Source organism: Borostomias antarcticus (assembly GCF_949987555.1).
Source record: "Borostomias antarcticus genome assembly, chromosome: 14".
In the NCBI taxonomy this organism is placed as follows: domain Eukaryota; kingdom Metazoa; phylum Chordata; class Actinopteri; order Stomiiformes; family Stomiidae; genus Borostomias; species Borostomias antarcticus.
The window spans coordinates 25,865,517-25,888,915 of NC_140247.1; the positions used below are offsets into that span (position 1 = coordinate 25,865,517).

A 23,399-nucleotide genomic window follows, 5' to 3' on the forward strand; every position below is an offset into this window, starting at 1 on the left:
GCTGTGTTAGTTAACCCCAGCCAACGCGCAGGAGCCCGTGCTCTGTATGCTTTTCAACAGCGAGACGACCACAAAACTATGTACAGATGTGCAATAGCCTTTCAGGTAGTAGCCTATACCCTTCGGACGGCAAGTCAAGATCATCCCCATCGTCTCCCGGCTGAGTCTGTGCAGAGATGTCCGTCTGCTACATGCTGTGACCATGAGGAGGACAGGCAGGGAACTGCTGTACCCTGTACCCGTCCAGCGCGTCTGTGCGTTAATGCCCGTCGGAGCGCATCGCGCCTCTCTGACGCTGATTGGCTCGGAGGTGCGAGGGTGCGACCACGGGGACACATGTGGGGTGTAGGCTACAATGCACACTCTCCACAGGTCTAATTAAGAGGGTTCAATAAATGGGCTACATTTAAGCTTATTAGAGCTAAACTGTTGGTTTAAGTGTCCTCATTTCCACCCAGTTGGCCTATCATCACTTGTACATCTCCAAAGCCCTATCCTCAATAGGCTACTGTAGAGCTGTTAGCCACTGCTTCCTTCTACCTCTCCACTGACAGACCTGCCCTTCTTGGCCTATTGCAAGGATTAAGTAGCTAACCTATAGTCTAAACTATGCTATTTAATCTCTGGATCTGCATATTGACCTCTCAAGGCTGTTTGAAGGTCCCCCTAAAATCAGACTGAGATAGCAACATCATCATAGCTAGTGTAGCCGGCTGGAGTTCAGTGTAAGGAGTTTCCTTAGGGAAAGCGTGCAGTCCATTTCCGCGCTACCAATCAGTGCTGATACGGCGCAGCCGTCTCTTGCCAATCAGTAGGCTATATGAGCGGCCAGCCGTCTACCAAACGCTAGGCTGGGTTGTGCTGCTGACGGCGTGACCCAGGGCCGGCCCTAGCATTTCAGCAGCTCTAGGCGGGGGGGGGGGGGGGGGGTGCTGCTGCGCGATTTGTTAACGGGGGAGGCGCCCGGCGCTGGGCGGAGGCGCCGCACCGCATTGCGAAGCGTAATAGAGACAGTAGGGATTACGGAATGAAATTATTTTAATAAAAATAAAATATAATTTTTTTTTTTTTTTTTTGTGCTCCTTGGCCAGGCGCCCCTTGGCCATTTGGCGCCCTAGGCGACCGCCTATTTCGCCTATGCCTCGGGCCGGCCCTGGCGTGACCTGCTCATTTGCTAATATTGAGAAGGTTTATTCTGGTACCAGGGTGAGCAATGAGTAGCAAGTTTATTCAGGTTCTTAATGTTTTGATGTGTCATGACTGTCATATGTTTTCTGCTCATCCAGATCTGACTTGTGGCGAGAGGGAATGGTGCGAGCGCACAGTTGAATTACAGGTACGCACTACGCACACTAACAATGGTAGCTGGTAGCTTACATGTACTGTGTTTAAATAGATTTATTCCCTCTTCCCTAGATCTCGCCACTGCTGCTTTGTTTAGTTTAATTTCTGTTACTTTGTTTTCAAATTGATTTGAGCTATTGATTTGAGCTATTTCCTGGTTTTACTAATTTTGTTGTCCTCTGTCTCTGCCCCACTCATTGAGCTCCGTGGATACGGTGGGACCCTTCTCCAGAGTCTGGGAGGGAGCCAAGTGGAGCAGTCAGCCCGCGACAGGAGAGGGTCACTTATAGCTTTCACTATTAGGCTACTCCACGACCCTAAAGTTTGTTTGGTGTGGATGCGCGCACCTCTTTTCACGGTGGTGCCCTTTTCCTTGATTGCTGTGTGGTGTGCTGTTTGATCTGGTGGGGCCCTGGTGGTGAGTAGCCTACCCTTATAATTAGTTTCCTCCAGTTAACGGTGGACGCCCACTGGCCAACCTTATCTCTGTGCTCTGGGTTTGACCCAATATATTGCTCCGATTACTGTCATTTGATGAACGGTCATTTTATGAATATTGTATTGAGAGATTTTATGAACATGGTGAATATTGTAACCTTTTTTTTAAACCAGATTGGTAATAAATATTTTGTATATAAACGTCACGTCTCACCCCTCATTGTCTTACCTGTGTTTGGGGAACCCAGTTTAGAGCGTTAAGCTATATCTTTCCTTGACCTAACATCTCAAGGTGGCGTTGTCACAATTATTAAACGAAGTAAATTCCTTGCCACGAGCTGGTTACACTAGCATCGGCGTATCTATCATATGGCAAAATGAAGAAAGCCAGGCTATGGGACTTTGAACGATACGGTAATAAGCAAACTAGGCCTAGGCTACTTGATCATCTTATTTCACAATCTCATCATCTCTCCATGCAAACAGTAACTATCAGAGTAGACGGAGAAGGAATCATTAGGCTAGGCTATAGGCTACTCCTGGCAAATCAGAACATAGACTTAATTTAAATGGAGGGAATGGATGTGTCCCCATTCGCTTCCTTCCTCTCGAGTGTGCACTTATTCATTAGCATACTGCCTACCTGCATTTGAGAATAGCAAGGAGGAACTAATAAGGGTGTCCAATTGTTACTCATCCCTTTCTTGTGAATGTATTAAGGGATGTGAACCAACATGTGGGTCAAGGGGAGTGTCGGAGGGGGCTGAGGGTGGAGTGAGAAGGTGAGAGCTGAAGTAGATGTGTAAATGGGAGGGGGGGGGGGGACCCAAGCTGTTAGAGGTTTGTGGCTGGCCAACCATAAAAAATCACTGTTGTGACCAGGAGAGGAAGGATCATGCCTGTTTAAATTATTCACACTTCTACTTAATTGGCAAACTCACTAGTCATGATAACTCTGGTGTTTACGAGCACGAATCTGCATATGCTAATGTGGAGCCTGTCTAGTTGTCACGAAGGTCAATTTGTTAACACAACATGAAACACAACTCTGAGTGTGTGGAAGGAGTGCTTTGTTTTTTTGTTCTGTTTTCCAATCATCCCTCGTCAGAATATTCAACATTCAGGAGCAGACAGACATGAATACAGGAGTAGGCCTGTAACGACTGTACTATAGGCTATTTGCTGCTGTTTTTTTTCTTCCAGGTCCAATTATAAGGACTAAATGCTTCATGATGTTTGTATTCAGATTTTTTCAGCCTGGATTACAAATTGCTAACAGCCATCAGTGAGGTCACTTTAATGAAGACACTCATACTACCTACATACATTCACCATACCCCCATATAGGCTATTCGATATCGTAATTTGTACATTGCACTGCATTTTGTGGCACTGTTTCTGTATTTGCACTGTTTTTTGTACTGTTTGCACTGTCATGTCTTTGCATTGCCCTGTCCTGTCCTGTCTACAACAGCGTATGCCTTAAAGGAGTAGTAAAGGGAAACATCATGTTTAGCCCTGTTTTAAGGTTACTTATGATCGTATACAATGGTTCAGATCAAAACGTTGACAAAACTAGCACTTTTGAGAAAGTTGATAATTGCTCTACCACCGTTTAGGTCATACAATGGATGTGGGTGGGCACCGTGAAAAATCATTCAAAAATATGTTAAACTCTCGATTTCAAAGACAAGAAGCTCACCGAGGTGGTAAAGCAGGGGTGTCATGCAACCCAAAAAACCGAGGGGGCACGAGATAGCGAAGCGTTAACAGTGTTAACAGCGCGCACGGAATCGTAGCTGTTTTGTGCATTTTTGCAGTTTAAAATCAGGACACAGCACACTACCAGTTGCCACTCAAGCGGTGTGAAATTAAACTTACCGGTAGCGTTCTTTCAAGGACTTTCAAAATAAAAGCAAGGGAAAACAAATCTACTTTTTTTTTACTCACTTGGCCTTGGTCCGAATGATATACTGTATACTGAAGTATGAAGTATATTAAGTCTGATAGCCTAATATTTGGAGGACCTGTTCATCAGTTAAGGACAACCTTAATCTAAATGTATGCAAGCAGAACATAAAAACGTGTTTATCTGAGACGAGGCGAGGGGGGGGCTTCCAGGTCCAGTGTTAATTTGGAAGAAACCAAATCCACCGGGAAAGAGGGTGTTTGGCTTTTTGAAAGAGGCTATGGTGGCTTTTTGAGGTGGTCTATGACATAATTAAAATAATACATTCAGCTCAGTAGAGAAAATAATCACAGCTCTGCATTGTAAAATGTAATGATAAACAAACAATAACAGAAATGTAAAAAAACAAACAACACCCCCAAATCTGAGGGGGCACGTACCCCCTCAAGTTCTACAGGCATGACGCCTCTGGGGTACTTGGTGTCCGTTGGTGTTCTGACATCAAGTTTGCCGCAAAGTATTAATCCTGTAGGGTTTTATTGATCATTTTATGAAATCCATCGACTTGTATTGATGTGACCGTTGTAGATGTGTAGATCAATCCGCAGAGGGGATTCAGGAAGCGGAACTACTTACGGTAGCTATTGTTATTGTTCAAGTGGAAGTTTACACACGTATGTGCTGCGACTAAATAGGCCTAGTTCTATGCAAAATATTTTAAAAAGCCTTTCCAGATAAACTAGAATCTTACTTTATGGCAAATTATATGTCAGAATGCCAACTAACACCTCGGTGAGTTTCTTGTCTTTGAAATTGAGAGTTTAACATGTTTTTTGAATGATTTTTCACGGTGCCCACCCACATCCATTGTATGGCCTAAACGGTGGTAGAGCAATTATCAGACTTTCTCAAAAGTGCTAGTTTTGTCAACGTTTTGATCTGAACCATTGTATATGATCATAAGTAATCTTAAAACAGGGCTAAACATGATTTTTCCCTTTACTACTCCTTTAACCCTAGTCAAATTCCTAGTATGTGTGAACCATATACAGCACATGGCAATAAACAGATCTTGAGTCTGGCTTTCACACACACACACACACACACACACACACACACACACACACACGCACACACACACACACACACACACACACACACACACACACACACACAAACGTGTTAACAGCCCAGTCCCATCAAACAAATTACACTGCTCTCTGTTCACGCCAGAGGTCGTATAACTCCGCTGCCTGCTGGGTAATCAGCGTTCGGCTAATCAGGAGAGAGCTCCTCCACTGTTCTAGAACCCTGGAACAACACTGTGACATCACAATGGACAGGCTAGGGCCCTTCTGGAGGTCCATATGGCAACTGGGAGAGGACAATCCCGACCCTTGACCCCCCCTCCCCCTCCTCATCATCTCTACAACTCTTTCATCTCTCTTTTTTATTTTACTTATGGACTTTGTTAACATGATGATTGATTTCTTGTTTGTTTGTTTATAGTGTTCATGTAAGATGCACTGGAATTGCCCCCCCGGGACAATAAAGATTTATTGAATTGAATCTCTCCCATCTTCCCTTTTTTTGCATCATCTTCCTCTAGCTTCCCCCTATTTCTCTCTTTTCAAATCTCTCTCTTTCTCTCCCTCTCTTGATCAGATCCCCCTCTCTCTCTGCACTCTAAAGGCAGCGTTCACCATGACGGTGCTAAGCTACTACCACAGGTCTGCGTTCCTCCTCAGACTCTCCACAGATGCAACCTGCCTTTTAAACAGTATGATCAGAGCGTTCATTTCCCAATATGGACTAAAGAGAGAGCAACAGTAACTCTGACAATTCATCTTTGATTCACCGCATGTATTTCATCAACAGAATAAATACGAGGGGAGAGAGAAAGAGGCAGCACAGCAGAGGTGAATCATACAAACGTAATATCTGGGATATTATTACAAAAATCTCACAAACAATTTCACACACAATTTCTCCCTCTCTTTCTCTCCCTCCCTCTTGCGTTTGATATGCTTGTTAGTTCCATTCGAAATGGCAAATGACAAACAAACTCAACCTTGATGCAATAGCTCACCAGCTCAGAGCAACAGAAAACTAAACAAACCCAATATTCACTGAAACTCACAGAGACAACTGACTATAAATAAACCCTTTCTGTAGACCCACACAAACATGAAGTCTTATAATCATAGGCAAACAATGTGCCATTTTCCATTTAACCAAACTCAATATTTGTGAAATATTGAAATATAGAGACTTGCTCATAAGCCAATCACACCAATATTAAAATTCACTGATGCAATATGTTCTCCATGGATCAATTGAAAATCCACTTTATAGTGACAAGTACACTTTCATGGACACTGAGAACACATTGTAAACACTGAAACGCACACACACATACTGTACACACACACACACACACACACACACACACAGTTTCCCCTTTATCAAACATACGCCGGTGTGCTGTGTTTTATCTGCGGCAGTGTGCTCACTGTTTAGCCCCTGGTGAGTGACCTTTCCGTGGGCGCTATCAGGACCATCACACAGCTAGGGGCGGGCTCGTCAGGTCTGGGTGGGTTTTGGAACAAGGTAAACACATCTCTTTGAGGGAGAGAGTCTCCAGAGCTAATATTGACCGGCACGCACGACTACATGGTACTACGCTGGCACAAATTAGCTACAGTACCGAGGGACGGACAAAGGAGCAATGACACGCGTTATCACCTGCCTGAATTAGAGCACGTCTGCTGCTCAGTCAACAACAAGCCCCACAGCCCACTCCTCCTGGGGGGGGGAGGGAGGGAGCAGAGAGGGTTCAGGGAGGGAGGGAGAGAGAGAGAGAGAGAGAGAGAGAGAGAGAGAGAGAGAAGCAGGGTGGGGAGGATACAAACACACATAGAGGCACACACACACACAGACAAACAAACACACACACACACACACACACACACACTATAAAAAGACACAAGAGCACGCTGCACACTTCCAATATGCACACTCTGTACCTAGTGGTCCCGCTTCAAACTGATGACCCATAAACACAGCAGAATCCCATCAGTGGGCTCGTTCTCCACCAAACAACCACACAGTGTTAGGCCTGCAGTATTTCTCCCAAACGACCAATGCCCAGACTCGGAAGCAAATGATACCTCTCTGATGTCACTTTAAAAGAATGCATAAACAAAGTCTAGAGTTGGGTGGAAAGATATCTTAGGGCCTCTTCACAGAGGCCCGGCATCAAGTTCCTTTCATTACTCAGCCATCGCCTAGAATCAGAGCAGCTGCTCAACTGGACTCGGATGATTCAAGGCGATTTCAAAGTGTTTCAGGTCTAGTTGAGAGTTGTGTGACGGGGGTGAGGAGGGGTGATGGGGAACGACAGCCAACAGATTGCCACCCCTCCAGGCTCACCCTCCGGTGGGTGTGGGGAAAAGATCACTCCCTTATGATGCTGAAGTGAGGGAGGCAGGGACACAGCTGTGTGTGTGTGTGTGTGTGTGTGTGTGTGTGTGTGTGTGTGTGTGTGTGTGTGTGTGTGTGTGTGTGTGTGTGTCAGTCAGGACCCTACGGCTCAGGATACGCTGTCGCTAAGCAGCTGACACCTCTTAGCAACAGTGTGACAGCACTTCAGAGACTCGTTTAACTCGGGAGACATTCTACAAACTTCGGCGCATCTGCTCAGCAAGATACAGCGTAAGAGTTCGGAATTAAATGATCCTACTGTAAAGACTGTAAACTGTGGAAAGTGGAATTAAAAAAATCAATGAAAAAGGTATCACCCCAAAGTACTGTAACAACACAACACAAATTACACAATTGCACAATTATATGAATACATTCTCAAATTTAGACAACACAATACAAGTAAATTAAGACATTTTCAAATTAAGACGGGACAATGCTTCAAATTGAGCCATGATCAAATTGAGACATTATCAAATTAAGACTTAATTTGATTGTGTCTTAATTTGTCTTAATTATACTGTGTTGTGCTATCTTAATTTGATTGAGTTGTGTTTGCCACTAAAGGCTGTGTTGTTGCTCTGACATGTTGCCTTTTAATTTGGTTTCATTTGCACCGTCTGCCACTAATATATGTCAATTACATTCTGTGAGAAAACCAAAGGGCAGCCACACCTCACAAACAACTTTCATTTTCTATCTTCAATTTTCAATTTCATCTCTATGTTCCTACTCAACTCTATCTGTAATTGGGCACGGTAGCAACATTTCACTGTGATTGTACACTGTTCATTTACATGTGAGAAATAAAGATCTGAATCTGCATCTTGACCAAAAACTGTATCACCGACAACAAAGGCAAACATACATTCCCCCTGAGCCCTCACACACACACACACACACACACACACACACACACACACACACACACACACACACACACACACACACACACACACACTCACACACACATCTTACCTGCCTTTCATCCAAGGACACACACGCCAGAGTAAATTAGGTGCTCACACACATCTCTCTGCATGCTCAAGGATGTAATGCCTATTCTGTGTGTGTGTGTGTGTGTGTGTGTGTGTGTGTGTGTGTGTGTGTGTGTGTGTGTGTGTGTGTGGTAGTTCTCTCCACACTGGCCTGGTGTCTGTCATTCCATGATAGATTTTGTATAGTGTCTGTCACTTCTGCACATCACCACTTTATATTGCCATACAAAGAGCTTGCACCTGTTCACACACACACACACACACACACGCACACAATGCAAAGCACACACGCATACTGTACACACACACACACACACACACACAAACAGTGTGTCATCTCTTATCTTCAGGGTAAACTCCAGAGACTGCGCCGGTCAATAAAATATGTTGGAGACCTTGATGCAAATGTGATTGTCCTGAAACAGGGTTGTTATCTGGCCGGTCTAGATACACTAATTCACTTTGCTTCATAGATACTTGAGATAAAGCACTCTGCTGGGAACAGTCAGGTTGGAGAAAACAGTGCGTTCTTCCCTCTCTCTCTCTCTTCTGCTCTCCCTCCATACCTCACCTCTCTCTCTCTGTCTCTTCTGCTCTCCCTCCATACCTCACCTCTCTCTCTCTGTCTCTTCTGCTCTCCCTCCGTACCTCACCTCTCTCTCTGTCTCTACTCTCCCTCCGTACCTCACCTCTCTCTCTGTCTCTACTCTCCCTCCGTACCTCACCTCTCTCTCTGTCTCCTCTACTCTCCCTCCGTACCTCACCTCTCTCTCTGTCTCTTCTACTCTCCCTCCGTACCTCACCTCTCTCTCTGTCTCTTCTACTCTCCCTCCATACCTCACCTCTCTCTCTGTCTCTTCTGCTCTCCCTCCGTACCTCACCTCTCTCTCTGTCTCTTCTCTCCCTCCGTACCTCACCTCTCTCTCTGTCTCTTCTGCTCTCCCTCCATACCCCACCTCTCTCTCTCTGTCTCTTCTGCTCTCCCTCCGTACCTCACCTCTCTCTCTCTCTCTTCTGCTCTCCCTCCGTACCTCACCTCTCTCTCCCTCCCTACTCTCCCTCCGTACCTCACCTCTCTCTGTCTCTTCTTCTCTCCCTCCGTACCTCACCTCTCTCTGTCTCTTCTTCTCTCCCTCCGTACCTCACCTCTCTCTCTCTCTCTTCTACTCTCCCTCCGTACCTCACCTCTCTCTCTGTCTCTTCTCCCTCCGTACCTCACCTCTCTCTCTGTCTCTTCTGCTCTCCCTCCGTACCTCAGCTCTCTCTCTCTCTCTCTACTCTCCCTCCGTACCTCACCTCTCCCTCTCTCTCTCTACTCTCCCTCCGTACCTCACCTCTCTCTCTCTCTCTTCTACTCTCCCTCCGTACCTCACCTCTCTCTCTCTCTCTCTACTCTCCCTCCGTACCTCACCTCTCTCTGTCTCTTCTTCTCTCCCTCCGTACCTCACCTCTCTCTCTCTCTTCTACTCTCCCTCCGTACCTCACCTCTCTCTCTGTCTCTTCTACTCTCCCTCCGTACCTCACCTCTCTCTCTGTCTCTTCTTCTCTCCCTCCGTACCTCACCTCTCTCTCTGTCTCTACTCTCCCTCCGTACCTCACCTCTCTCTCTGTCTCTTCTGCTCTCCCTCCATACCTCACCTCTCTCTCTCTCTCTTCATCTCTCCCTCCGTACCTCACCTCTCTCTCTTCATCTCTCCCTCCGTACCTCACCTCTCTCTCTGTCTCTTCTGCTCTCCCTCCGTACCTCACCTCTCTCTCTCTCTTCTACTCTCCCTCCGTACCTCACCTCTCTCTCTCTCTTCTGCTCTCCCTCCGTACCTCACCTCTCTCTCTCTCTCTTCATCTCTCCCTCCGTACCTCACCTCTCTCTCTGTCTCTTCTGCTCTCCCTCCGTACCTCACCTCTCTCTCTCTCTTCTACTCTCCCTCCATACCTCACCTCTCTCTCTGTCTCTTCTGCTCTCCCTCCGTACCTCACCTCTCTCTCTGTCTCTACTCTCCCTCCATACCTCACCTCGCTCTCTCTCTCTTCTGCTCTCCCTCCGTACCTCACCTCTCTCTCTGTCTCTTCTACTCTCCCTCCGTACCTCACCTCTCTCTCTGTCTCTTCTACTCTCCCTCCGTACCTCACCTCTCTCTCTCTCTCTACTCTCCCTCCATACCTCACCTCTCTCTCTGTCTCTACTCTCCCTCCGTACCTCACCTCTCTCTCTGTCTCTTCTACTCTCCCTCCGTACCTCACCTCTCTCTCTCTCTCTTCATCTCTCCCTCCGTACCTCACCTCTCTCTCTGTCTCTTCTGCTCTCCCTCCGTACCTCACCTCTCTCTCTCTCTTCTACTCTCCCTCCATACCTCACCTCTCTCTCTGTCTCTTCTGCTCTCCCTCCGTACCTCACCTCTCTCTCTGTCTCTACTCTCCCTCCGTACCTCACCTCTCTCTCTCTCTTCTACTCTCCCTCCGTACCTCACCTCTCTCTCTGTCTCTACTCTCCCTCCATACCTCACCTCTCTCTCTCTCTTCTGCTCTCCCTCCGTACCTCACCTCTCTCTCTGTCTCTTCTGCTCTCCCTCCATACCTCACCTCTCTCTCTCTCTCTCTCTTCTCTCCCTCCGTACCTCACCTCTCTCTCTCTCTTCTGCTCTCCCTCCGTACCTCACCTCTCTCTCTGTCTCTTCATCTCTCCCTCCGTACCTCACCTCTCTCTCTCTTCTGCTCTCCCTCCATACCTCACCTCTCTCTCTGTCTCTTCTGCTCTCCCTCCATACCTCACCTCTCTCTCTGTCTCTTCATCTCTCCCTCCGTACCTCACCTCTCTCTCTGTCTCTTCTGCTCTCCCTCCATACCTCACCTCTCTCTCTGTCTCTTCATCTCTCCCTCCGTACCTCACCTCTCTCTCTCTCTCTCTTCTCTCCCTCCGTACCTCACCTCTCTCTCTCTTCTGCTCTCCCTCCATACCTCACCTCTCTCTCTGTCTCTTCTGCTCTCCCTCCGTACCTCACCTCTCTCTCTCTTCTACTCTCCCTCCATACCTCACCTCTCTCTCTGTCTCTTCTGCTCTCCCTCCATACCTCACCTCTCTCTCTGTCTCTTCATCTCTCCCTCCGTACCTCACCTCTCTCTCTCTCTCTTCTGCTCTCCCTCCATACCTCACCTCTCTCTCTGTCTCTTCATCTCTCCCTCCGTACCTCACCTCTCTCTCTCTCTCTCTTCTCTCCCTCCGTACCTCACCTCTCTCTCTGCATGTATCCCTCAGTCACTCACCCTCTGCCTCTCTTTTGATCTGCCCCCTCGTTTTTCTCCCCCTCGTCTCTCTCTCTCCCTTTTCTTCTCCTCCTCCCTCACTAACTCCCCATCCACCTCTTTTTTTGGCACAAGAAAAGGAAAAAGCACATGCGCTGGTCCAAAAGGCTTTATCAAAAATCCATCAAAGTCAAAGTGCCCCTCCCCCCTGAAGAAGCTGCTCGCCAACCCTGCTGTCAGTCCCTCTACCTCCAGACGACCACGGATCACAGCGCAGGCATCAGGGAAGGTTTACTCCTTTTTAAAAAACTCTCTCTTCCATGCTTCTCTCTGCTTCCCGTCCTCTCAAATGAGCTAATTACCAGCACTTTGTGATCCTCATACACACACGCACACACACACACACACACACACACACACACTCACACACACACACACACACACACAAGGTCTGTCTTGAATAAAACATTTGAAATTGTATTTTTACCGGATGAAAAATGTATGTGTAACAGAGGCCTTGAAGTGCAGATGTGATGTGTGTGTGTGTGTGTGTGTGTGTGTGTGTGTGTGTGTGTGTGTGTGTGTGTGTGTGTGTGTGTGTGATGGGTAGGCAGCAAGCAGCGCTGCCAGAGACGTGCATTTCAGAACCGCCGGATGATTCTGTGCAGGGACCCGAGTGCTGCCCACTACTGGGACACTACTGGGACACTACTGGGACACTACTGGGACACTACAGGGACACTACTGGGACACTACAGGGACACTACTGGGACACTACTGGGACACTACTGGGACACTACAGGGACACTACTGGGACACTACTGGGACACTACTGGGACACTACTGGGACACTACAGGGACACTACCGTAACACCACAAAGCACAATATACAACCCCCACCCTGTGGCCCCCCAATCCCTCCTCACATCGCATGAACCACTACACACTGTACATGGCATTTTATTCATATGGCGTAATACATACAAATCAATTTAGCACATAGAGCTTTACATAAAAGGTGAAGGATAAAAACATAAATCTTGTAAACACATTTAAAAGAAACGATAAAAGTAAAAGCATTAAACATTAAAAGATGGTGTAATATAGAATAAAAACGTTAAAAACAGAGTGCAAATTAAAAAGTAAAAGCAATGTTAAAAAGATATGTTTTAAGATCTCGCTTAAAAATGATCACGGTCTCAGACATCCTCAGGTCCTCTGGCAGGTTGTTCCAAAGGTGGGGGGCAGAAGAACTAGAAGCTGCCTCCCCCCCCCATGCCTCTTAGTCCTGGCTCTAGGACCTCCCCATGCCTCTTAGTCCTGACTCTAGGACCTCCCCATGCCTCTTAGTCCTGGCTCTAGGACCTCCCCATGCCTCTTAGTCCTGACTCTAGGACCTCCCCATGCCTCTTAGTTCTGGCTCTAGGACCTCCCCATGCCTCTTAGTCCTGACTCTAGGACCTCCCCATGCCTCTTAGTCCTGGCTCTAGGACCTCCCCAGGGCTCTTAGTCCTGACTCTAGGACCTCCCCATGCCTCTTAGTCCTGACTCTAGGACCTCCCCATGCCTCTTAGTCCTGCTCTAGGACCTCCCCATGGCTCTTAGTCCTGGCTCTAGGACCTCCCCATGCCTCTTAGTCCTGCTCTAGGACCTCCCCATGGCTCTTAGTCCTGGCTCTAGGACCTCCCCATGCCTCTTAGTCCTGCTCTAGGACCTCCCCATGGCTCTTAGTCCTGGCTCTAGGACCTCCCCATGCCTCTTAGTCCTGGCTCTAGGACCTCCCCAGGCCTCTTAGTCCTGGCTCTAGGACCTCCCCATGCCTCTTAGTCCTGGCTCTAGGACCTCCCCAGGCCTCTTAGTCCTGGCTCTAGGACCTCCCCATGCCTCTTAGTCCTGACTCTAGGACCTCCCCAGGCCTCTTAGTCCTGACTCTAGGACCTCCCCATGCCTCTTAGTCCTGGCTCTAGGACCTCCCCAGGCCTCTTAGTCCTGGCTCTAGGACCTCCCCAGGCCTCTTAGTCCTGGCTCTAGGACCTCCCCATGCCTCTTAGTCCTGGCTCTAGGACCTCCCCAGGCCTCTTAGTCCTGACTCTAGGACCTCCCCATGCCTCTTAGTCCTGACTCTAGGACCTCCCCATGCCTCTTAGTCCTGGCTCTAGGACCTCCCCATGCCTCTTAGTCCTGACTCTAGGACCTCCCCAGGCCTCTTAGTCCTGACTCTAGGACCTCCCCAGGCCTCTTAGTCCTGGCTCTAGGACCTCCCCATGCCTCTTAGTCCTGGCTCTAGGACCTCCCCAGGCCTCTTAGTCCTGGCTCTAGGACCTCCCCAGGCCTCTTAGTCCTGACTCTAGGACCTCCCCATGCCTCTTAGTCCTGACTCTAGGACCTCCCCATGCCTCTTAGTCCTGGCTCTAGGACCTCCCCATGCCTCTTAGTCCTGACTCTAGGACCTCCCCATGCCTCTTAGTCCTGGCTCTAGGACCTCCCCATGCCTCTTAGTCCTGACTCTAGGACCTCCCCAGGCCTCTTAGTCCTGGCTCTAGGACCTCCCCATGCCTCTTAGTCCTGGCTCTAGGACCTCCCCAGGGCTCTTAGTCCTGGCTCTAGGACCTCCCCATGCCTCTTAGTCCTGGCTCTAGGACCTCCCCATGCCTCTTAGTCCTGACTCTAGGACCTCCGCATGACTCTTAGTCCTGGCTCTAGGACCTCCCCATGCCTCTTAGTCCTGACTCTAGGACCTCCGCATGACTCTTAGTCCTGACTCTAGGACCTCCCCATGCCTCTTAGTCCTGACTCTAGGACCTCCCCATGTCTCTTAGTCCTGGCTCTAGGACCTCCCCAAGCCTCTTAGTCCTGGCTCTATGACCTCCCCATGCCTCTTAGTCCTGGCTCTAGGACCTCCCCAAGCCTCTTAGTCCTGGCTCTAGGACCTCCCCATGCCTCTTAGTCCTGACTCTAGGACCTCCCCATGCCTCTTAGTCCTGGCTCTAGGACCTCCCCATGCCTCTTAGTCCTGGCTCTATGACCTCCCCATGCCTCTTAGTCCTGACTCTAGGACCTCCCCATGCCTCTTAGTCCTGGCTCTAGGACCGCATGCCTCTTAGTCCTGACTCTAGGACCTCCCCATGCCTCTTAGTCCTGGCTCTAGGACCTCCCCATGCCTCTTAGTCCTGACTCTAGGACCTCCGCATGACTCTTAGTCCTGACTCTAGGACCTCCCCATGCCTCTTAGTCCTAGCTCTAGGACCTCCCCAGGCCTCTTAGTCCTGGCTCTAGGACCTCCCCATGCCTCTTAGTCCTGACTCTAGGACCTCCCCAGGCCTCTTAGTCCTGGCTCTAGGACCTCCCCATGTCTCTTAGTCCTGGCTCTAGGACCTCCCCATGCCTCTTAGTCCTGGCTCTAGGGACCATTACAAGCTCAGTGCCAGAGGACCTGACGGACCTATTGGGTGTATATTTTAAAAGCATATCCGATATGTATTTTGGTGCTTGATTATGTAATAACTTGTAGACTAATAAAAGAATCCTATTCTAAAACAGGTAACCAGTGTAGAGATTTTAAACTGGTGTGATGTGAACACTCCTTCTGGTCTTTGTAAGAACACATGCTGCAGCATTTTGAATCAGTTGGAGTTGACTAACTTTTGTTGTTAGACCAGACAGGAGAGCGTTACAATAGTCCAATCTGCTAGTAATAAAAGCATGAATTAGTCTTTCAGTATCAGTCTGGGAAAAGCAATGTTTCTTAGGTGATACAATGAGGTCCTTGTCACATTTTTCATATGGGCTTCAAAGCTAAGAGTCCAGCACAACACCCACGTTTCCTGCCTGCCATTTCGTATTCAGTGACAGTGTTTTTAAGTGCACCAATACTCTCTCTTTCATATTTTTCACCCATAATCAATATTTCAGTTTTGTCCTGGTTTAACTGGAGGAAATTCTGTGAGATCCACACATTAATGTCAGCAATACATTCTGCCAAATGATTAATTGAGCTGTTAGTCGAGCGGGTGTCACAGACATGTAGAGCTGGGTGTCATCAGGTGGGTGTCATATTGCTTCCCTCTGGAATATGTAGGGGTGGGATGTCTGCCCACCTCCCTTGTTCTCTGTAAAGCGCATTGTGTTGCCTCTGGGTATGAAATGCACTATACAAATAAAGCTTTGATTGATTGATTGATTCATCAGCATAGCTATGGAAACTAATGTTGTTCCTTCTGATGACATCACGTAGGGGTGACATGTACAGACTGAGAAGGGCTCTACCATTCAGTCTGTACCTGTGACCCCTGAGAAGGGCCCTACCATTCAGTCTGTACCTGTCACCCCTGAGAAGGGCCCTACCATTCAGTCTGTACCTGTCACCCCTGAGAAGGGCCCTACCATTCAGTCTGTACATGTCACCCCTGTGTGATGCCATAAGAAGGAAAAACACTGTAAACACGAACACCACACACACACACACACACACACACACACACACACACACACACACACACACACAAACCATGCGCTTATATATGAAGGCGTGGGTTGCGGATGATAAAAGTCAGTCATGAAATCAGATGAGAGCATTAGGAAAACTAGAAATGGTGCTTGGAAAGCAGACCTCCGCCGATGAATGCACATCAAGCTTAATGTGTCCAGACCCTGTCTCTGTTACCTTCCCACGTCCAGATATGGGGGTTTCAGTTCCCCCCATTCACAATGAATCGGGGGGGTTTTCGACCCTGAGCCCAAGTCCAAAAAATGAGTGGAGGCAAATGGACTGTGTGGCCCCTCAGGTCAAAGACATCGGGGGCGGTTCAGTGCCCTCCCAGCTCTCCCTCTGCTCACCCCAGTCCAAACCCTGGGTCTTTAGCGCCCCCACATGGGCAGCTGGCTTCCTTCTAAGGTTTTTCATTCCTGGATCCGCCTAGTGCTTCAGATCTGCTCCAAAATTCAGATGAGATAGATCAATAGATACATGACTCATCCCCCTGGGAGGAAACACGGCATTTCAGCACTGGAATTACAACTAGGTTGGAAACAAACACTAGAAACAGAGTATAAGCATAAACAAAGAGGAAGAACAGGGACTATATACATCCATATACATATATACATATATTATATACCAGCATGTGTACAGTATAGAATAAAAGTACATGCATCCAGTCTGTACACATATATAGGCTATGTCTAGGAGTACTGTATACATACATACATACATACATAAATACATACATACATACATACATACATACATACATACATGCTTTATAGATATATCTAGTAGCCTAATACTCATATTTATTAAACTTCATTTGTAAATGCTTGATTCTGATTGGCTGGGAGGGATACATTATTTCTGTATATCCCGGATGTTTAAGCACAGCTGTAGATCAATGAGCGACGCGGAGTGATCAAGAGATCAGACGCAGCCTGGCGGCTATAGAAACCACTGTAACCATCAGGCTGCAGAAACGCTTGACCCTCGTTATTATCGCAATTCATAACCTAATAAGCCTCATAAAGCCTCGCAACCCAGCAAACACACAACGTCAGGGAGACGTTCAGATCATGTCTTAATAACGTCCTGGTCCTGAACCCCGTGTGTTCGTCTGCTGGACCCCTCAATATTCACACGTCTGGCTTGGACCCCTCTAAGACGTCTGTGGACGTGCAGAACGGGTCCAATATCTGAACGTCTAAAATAAACATTCATTCTGGCTCCTAATTGGATGTCTTTGGACGTCCGAAAAAGTCAAAAAAGATCTAAAAGATGTCTTTTAGACGTGTCTTTGCTCAGTGGGAAGTCACGCAATGCATTGAATGTCTGCTTGGGCTTCCGAGGGGCACAGATGAGCCTGAAGGCGAGAGGCGAGGGATGGAAAACGGACTATTGATCTGATGTTAAAAGAAAACATCCAAAGAGATGTAGGCTAATTCAGACAGGCAGTGATGCGATGCTATGTTCATTGCAACGCATCGCGGAGGGTTACTGCCCTCGACTTCGTCTTAACACAACCAACAAAAGTTGTGTAATAACAAGGTGCACACAGCAGAAGTGATGGAACACTGACATCTAGAGGAAATAGAATTAGAGTATGATTATACTCCCCACCTGAGGAGAGCTGGGACACCCTTTAGAAGTGTCAGTGGTTTCCTTCAAATAACTGTTTATATCTTTAGATGTCGTGTGGGAATAGGTTTTAGATGATTTTTGAATTGATAATAGAGCAGTGATTTAGAGAGAGAGACACCTTAAAGGGGTAGTGTGCTGTTTTGGACATTTAGCCCCATTTGTGGTCTGTCTACCATGAACCTGAAACATAGAGACCATAACTTCACTGATCGTTCCAGTATTGAGCTAGCTGCAGTTTTTATGCAGGCTCTCACTGGGCTACAATGGAAGTCAATGGGGCATACATAAATGCGTTGGAAAAACTATGATAAAGTGGTTTTCCGAGACGGGAAGCACAGGGTGTAATCTTACCAGTCTCAGTATGCTCTCCTGTGAAATATATCGCAATCTGAATGTTTTTACATGTTTGGCATGACTTGGACCTGGCGCTGGTTTTCACTGCTCCCACAGAGGACTGTGTGGAAGTCATGCCAATCACCTAAAAATATTTGGATTGTGATACATTTCACAGGAGAGCATACTGAGACTGCTAAGATTACACCCTGAACTTCCGGGCTCAGAAAAGCACATTCATCATAGTTTGTCAATGCATTTACGTATGCCCCATTGACTTCCATTGGAGCCCAGTGAGAGCCTGTAAAAAAAACTGCAGCTAGCTCAATACTGGAATGATCAGTGAAATGATGGTCTCCATGTTTCAGGTTCATGGTAGATAGACCACAAATAGGGCTAAATGTCCAAAATAGCACTCTACCCCTTTAATCAAATTAGCCGTATCCAGCACTTCACCTTTCCAAATATCAAACGCCATCCCTCCCACTAAACTTGTATCCAATGACCTCTCACCTGGGTAATGTCACGGGGTTGTGGGACACCTGCAAACAACAACATTCGTGAAAGTGTCGTGATGGACAACACCGATCGTGGTCAGGTACATGATTCAACATTGTTTTGGTGTCATGTAGGCTATTGTTTGATAATACCTTGCTTGCAAGACGATATCGTATAGCCTACTATGTGATTGGATTTATCCGCGTTTGTTTACGCTCATTGGACACAATGATACGCGTGAAACTCGCTCGCGAAAAGCAAATAGTGTAATTATTCAACAAATTCTGTTATTATTCAACAATGTTATTTTATATCCACCATGTTGGTCAGCGTTTTGCTCAATAATAGCGTTTTTTTTCAGGCCTATGAATTCGAGGTCATAAAAAAAGTTTATTCTCTTGGCACGTGTCGGGGAGATGGCGCATGAACGGCTACATAATTGACCTTTACGCAAAAACCCTGCGCGGCCTCACTGGTACCGCGACGCGATAAACAATTAAGTGCCGTTGATCGTCTGTAAAAACATTTAGTCCCTTAAACTAAGTTATAAGATGGATGGTCGACAAATGAAACGTCTTAACTAATCTTTGATGTCTTGACCTGTGCCTCTGTCTCGCAGCGTGTGAACCCAGATGCAGCAAAGTCTCTGGACTCCTGGCTGAGGCAGACGGACATCAAACTGACCCAGGTGAACGGACAACGTAAATATGGCGGACCACCTGATGGTGAGTAGGCCTCATAATCCAAAATAATTAAATCCCCTGGTCAAGAGATACATTTACAACCTCTTCAAGGCCTTGGTTTGGGGTCCTAATCCTCTAATAACTGCTAGGAGTGCTCAGTGCTGATTTTAGGATCAGGTCAATGACTGCACCAAGCATTTTAGAAGAGTGCTGAGATCTAGGATCAGCTCTCCCACCTCTACATAGAATCTGCAAAAAAGATGAGTCATTCTCAAACGAATAGCTCTTTATGATCGCCTCTTTATGGCGGGCGAAAGAGCAGGTCAATCAGATTCAGACAGTGCTGTGAACGCAGCCTAACAACTTTCTTGGCCCTTTCACTGGTCCCAGACCGTGTCTGAGGCAAGCAGGGAGCCAAGCCTTTCGCAAGCAGAACAGCCAGACACACCATGTATTTGCTCTACCCATGCTACCCATTCACTAAACCAGCTGATTTCACTAATTAGTGCCCCTGCCTGGCTGGAGTGTTGTGCTAATTAGAATCACCTGGTTTAGTGCATAGGTAGAACAAATGCACGGCTCGTATTTTTACTTCTCACTGCAGAGAGCACAACATCCATGCAAATATTCAATATGCAGCCTAGGCCTAAAACTATTTGAACCAGAATGCCTTTATCGTTTGAAAAGAGATCATATTTCTTATGTAAAATCAACACAATATATCCCCAATAGAAGACACTGGTTCTCCAATGATATTTCACTGATTATGCAATGTAATCTGATCAATCAAGAATTTTTATTAAAAGGTAACATTGATACCTAAATTAACCATTTACAGACTGGATGGGGGATCATTGATAGTTGAGTGCTGGGCTAATTATGTCAAACTCATTTTAGCGATAAGACCTACTGCTTGAAATTCGCCTTACTCAGACAGAACTGATCCAGAAGCACTAATGGCTCCTATCTGGCTCCTGCTCGACTCCCTTGGGTGATATGAGTGATTGGCATGAACAAGAACCAATCAGAATCACTATCATGATTGATTTTTTTGGGGAAAAAGAGGAAATTCTGCTGAAGGAAGAGCCGCTTGAGAGCCAAAAGAGCTAGCTCACCAAAATGGCTGTAATGCCAGTCACTAATTCAAAAGACTTGATTCTAACTTCTAGATCAGCACTTCTTCCCTGAGACTCTTGGAAGATACAGGCCCGGATGTGCATCATCACCCTGGCTGCGTTCAGAATCGCATACTTCTACTTCTTACTACCAGTACCTACTACAGCTGCCCTTAGAAAGTATGTACTTTGCAAGCAGTAGGCATCCAATTGGGACATACTACCTTGTCATAACATTGCGCCTTGAAATTTGTCCATAACTAAAACTGTCCATAACGCGACATTCGTCTACAGCTGTCACGACTCGCACATGTGATGCACATTTCCGCTGCGCACAAGATTGTGGGTCAGAATAGCCAGAAAAGCCTGCTGGCGTGCATACTGCAAAATACGACCGGATGTAGTAGGACATCCTGGTATTTTTGCCATACTGCATGTGGCATACTATGTATTGGGACATACTACATCCTGTTTTGGCATACTATATAGTAGGGTAGTATGCGATTCGGAACGCAGCCTCTTTCTCCGAGTGATCTGACCTGTCTCTGTCTCCCCCTGGTGGCTGCAGGGTGGTGCGCGCCCCCCCCCCCCCCCCCCCCGGGGCGAGTGATCTGACCTGTCTCTGTCTCCCCCTGGTGGCTGCAGGGTGGAGCGCCCCCCCCCCGGGGCCCGGGTGCGAGGTGTTCATTAGCCAGATCCCCCGGGACGCGTACGAGGACCGCCTGATCCCGCTGTTCGCCACCGTGGGCCCGCTCTGGGAGTTCCGCCTCATGATGAACTTCAGCGGGCATAACCGCGGCTTCGCCTACGCCAAGTACGGGAGCCAGGGCCTGGCCGCCGCCGCCATCCACGAGCTGCACGGCCACGCCCTGGAGCCGGGGGTGCGTCTCAACGTGCGGCGCAGCACGGAGAAACGCCAGCTCCTGCTGACGGAGCTGCCGGGCAGAACGACCAGAGAGAAGCTGCTGCAGGTCAGGAGGGAGAGTGTGTGTGTGTGTGTGTTTGTGTGAGAGAGTGTGTGTTTGTGTGAGAGAGTGTGTGTTTGTGTGTGAGTGTGTGTGTGTGTGTGTGTGTGTGTGTGAGAGAGTGTGTTTGTGTGTGTGTGTGTGTGAGAGAGTGTGTGTTTGTGTGTGAGTGTGTGTGTGTGTGTGTGTGTGAGAGAGTGTGTGTTTGTGTGTGTGTGTGTGTGTGTGTGTGAGAGTGTGTGTGTGTGTGAGAGAGTGTGTGTGTTTGTAGGAGTATCTGGGGGGATGAAGCAGAAACAAAAGGCAGAGCAATTTGCCAAGACAAAAGTTTAAACTGTGTGTGTGTGTGTGTGTCCATCCGGCAGGTGCTGAGGGACCTTTCTGAGGGGGTGGAGGGAGTGACCCTCAAGGTGGCGCCGGGGGAGGAGTGTGCGTCGGCAGTGGTGGTCTACTTGTCCCACCACGCCGCTTCCATGGCCAAGAAGGTGCTGGTTGAAGGTGGGCTTCCTTGGTAGTCAGCCACGGTAACACAATACTTAGTGCAAGTAACCCACATGAGTAGAATCCATAATAGTTTTGTTTGAATTGGGTTATTACATGGCTTACTAATGAGCAGACTGACATTTTGTTGTGCTGTCACGTCAATTAGCATGAGGTTTAACCACTGGGCAGTGCTACTGTATGAGGAGGAGAGGTCAGTGAAGGAAGGGCCCAGGCAGGTGTACTCTCCTAAGGCCCAATCTCAAACCACCCCCTCAGCCCTCGCCCTATCCACTCCCCCTCCGTTTGCGCATTCACGCCGAGCTTCGCCATGTTAAGGGCCGTCCCAAACCAATCAGCGCGGAGTGCGCTTGGAGTGCGAGTGGGCTGTCAACCCCTTAAATAGCGAGCCTGCATCGGTGCAAGCTCCCGATAGCCGAAGCAGGAAGTGCACATGCCAAAGAGATGCCGCAGGAAACCGCATTTAAATAACGTTCCGTCTTCCTACACTGTCAATTATTGCAGATTATTTTACAGCACTCAAACATTTGTTTTTCTCACACTGATTTAATTGCCTCAAAATAGGAGAACATCACTTTATCCCTAGATCACTTGACTTGTAGCAAACTCTTAAAAGCCTGTATTCATAGCCGACATAAAATAAATCTAAATAGGCCTAGGTCTGCGTCAAATGTAGCCTACATCATATATTCCTTTCCATTAGGCTGCGATATGCAAATGGGTCTTCACAAAAGAAGGAATGCTGCCAAAGAGGCATGGGAGTAAGTTATTAATTGATTTATGTATTTGTCTCAGGACAGTGTTATAGTATTAATTTAGTTAGAGTTCATTTGAAAAAACATTTCCATTTGGACTTTTGCCCATTTCTCATCATACATGGATTTAATTATAGCGATTTATATTTGTATTAAAAAATCCTAAACATTTTTCCCATAAATCACCTAAACATTCCATGGTGACGGCCCTGTCCCGGTCGGTTCCGGTGGAGTGGGGAGTGCGTCCCACATTTGGCTTTCCATTTATATACCCTCCCCCTCGATTGAGAGTGCCCTCCACAGCTGTGAGTGACACTTCATTTGGAGGGACACTCGGTGGTGGAGTGGGAGTGGGTAGGGGGTGGTTTGGGATTGGGCCTAAGAGGTCTCGAGTCCCCTGGAAAGATGGGTAGCAATCCTGAATTCCAGGAACCCCTCCTCTCTTGACTCTTCCTCTCTACCTGCTTCTTTCCGCAGGCTTTAAGAAGCGTTTCGGCTTGTTGATCAGTGTGAAGTGGCAGTCCTCGGCCAAGCCCAAGCAGGAGGAGCTCCCCCGGACCCCCCCGTCATCCCTCAAACCCCACCGCCGCGCCCCCTCCCTGGTCCCGCCGCGCCACCTCCGGCCGCCTCCCAACTTCTCCCGGGCCGTGGGCGGCCCCACTCACCCGGCGGAGGAGCCGCCCTCCCTTTCCCCGCGGCAGGCGGCGGTCGGCGCGGACGTGGCGTTGCTTTTCCGGGAGATGTCCCTGTCCACGCCCGTGGCGGCGCTGCTCCAGGGGCTGTACGAGGACGAGATGAAGCGCAGCCACACGGGGCCCGACGGCTTCCTGTGCTACCGGTACCGGGTGCGCCTGCACGGGCTGGCCGTGCCGCTCGCCGGCCTGGTGCAGGTGCTGCCGGGGCTCAGCCCCAGCGAGGAGTGGAAGGAGGCGCACAGCGCCATGTTCCAGCAGGTCCTGCACACCCTCAGGGCCCTCCAGTACTCTTAGAGCCAACACCCCTATTATGCA

General features: G+C 48.0%; 1 protein-coding gene across 1 annotated transcript; it reads left to right on the forward strand.

The window, feature by feature from the left end:
• Positions 1–202: 202 nt before the first annotated feature.
• dnd1 (DND microRNA-mediated repression inhibitor 1) lies at positions 203–23,378 on the forward strand (the record flags this gene model as incomplete). Its single annotated transcript, XM_084448669.1, has 7 exons — positions 203–338; positions 1,287–1,336; positions 6,212–6,301; positions 18,990–19,095; positions 20,814–21,139; positions 21,499–21,631; positions 22,867–23,378. The coding sequence occupies 7 exons, from the start codon at positions 203–205 to the stop codon at positions 23,376–23,378; spliced, it is 1,353 nt and encodes a 450-aa protein (XP_084304795.1).
• Between the last annotated feature and the right edge of the window lie 21 nt (positions 23,379–23,399).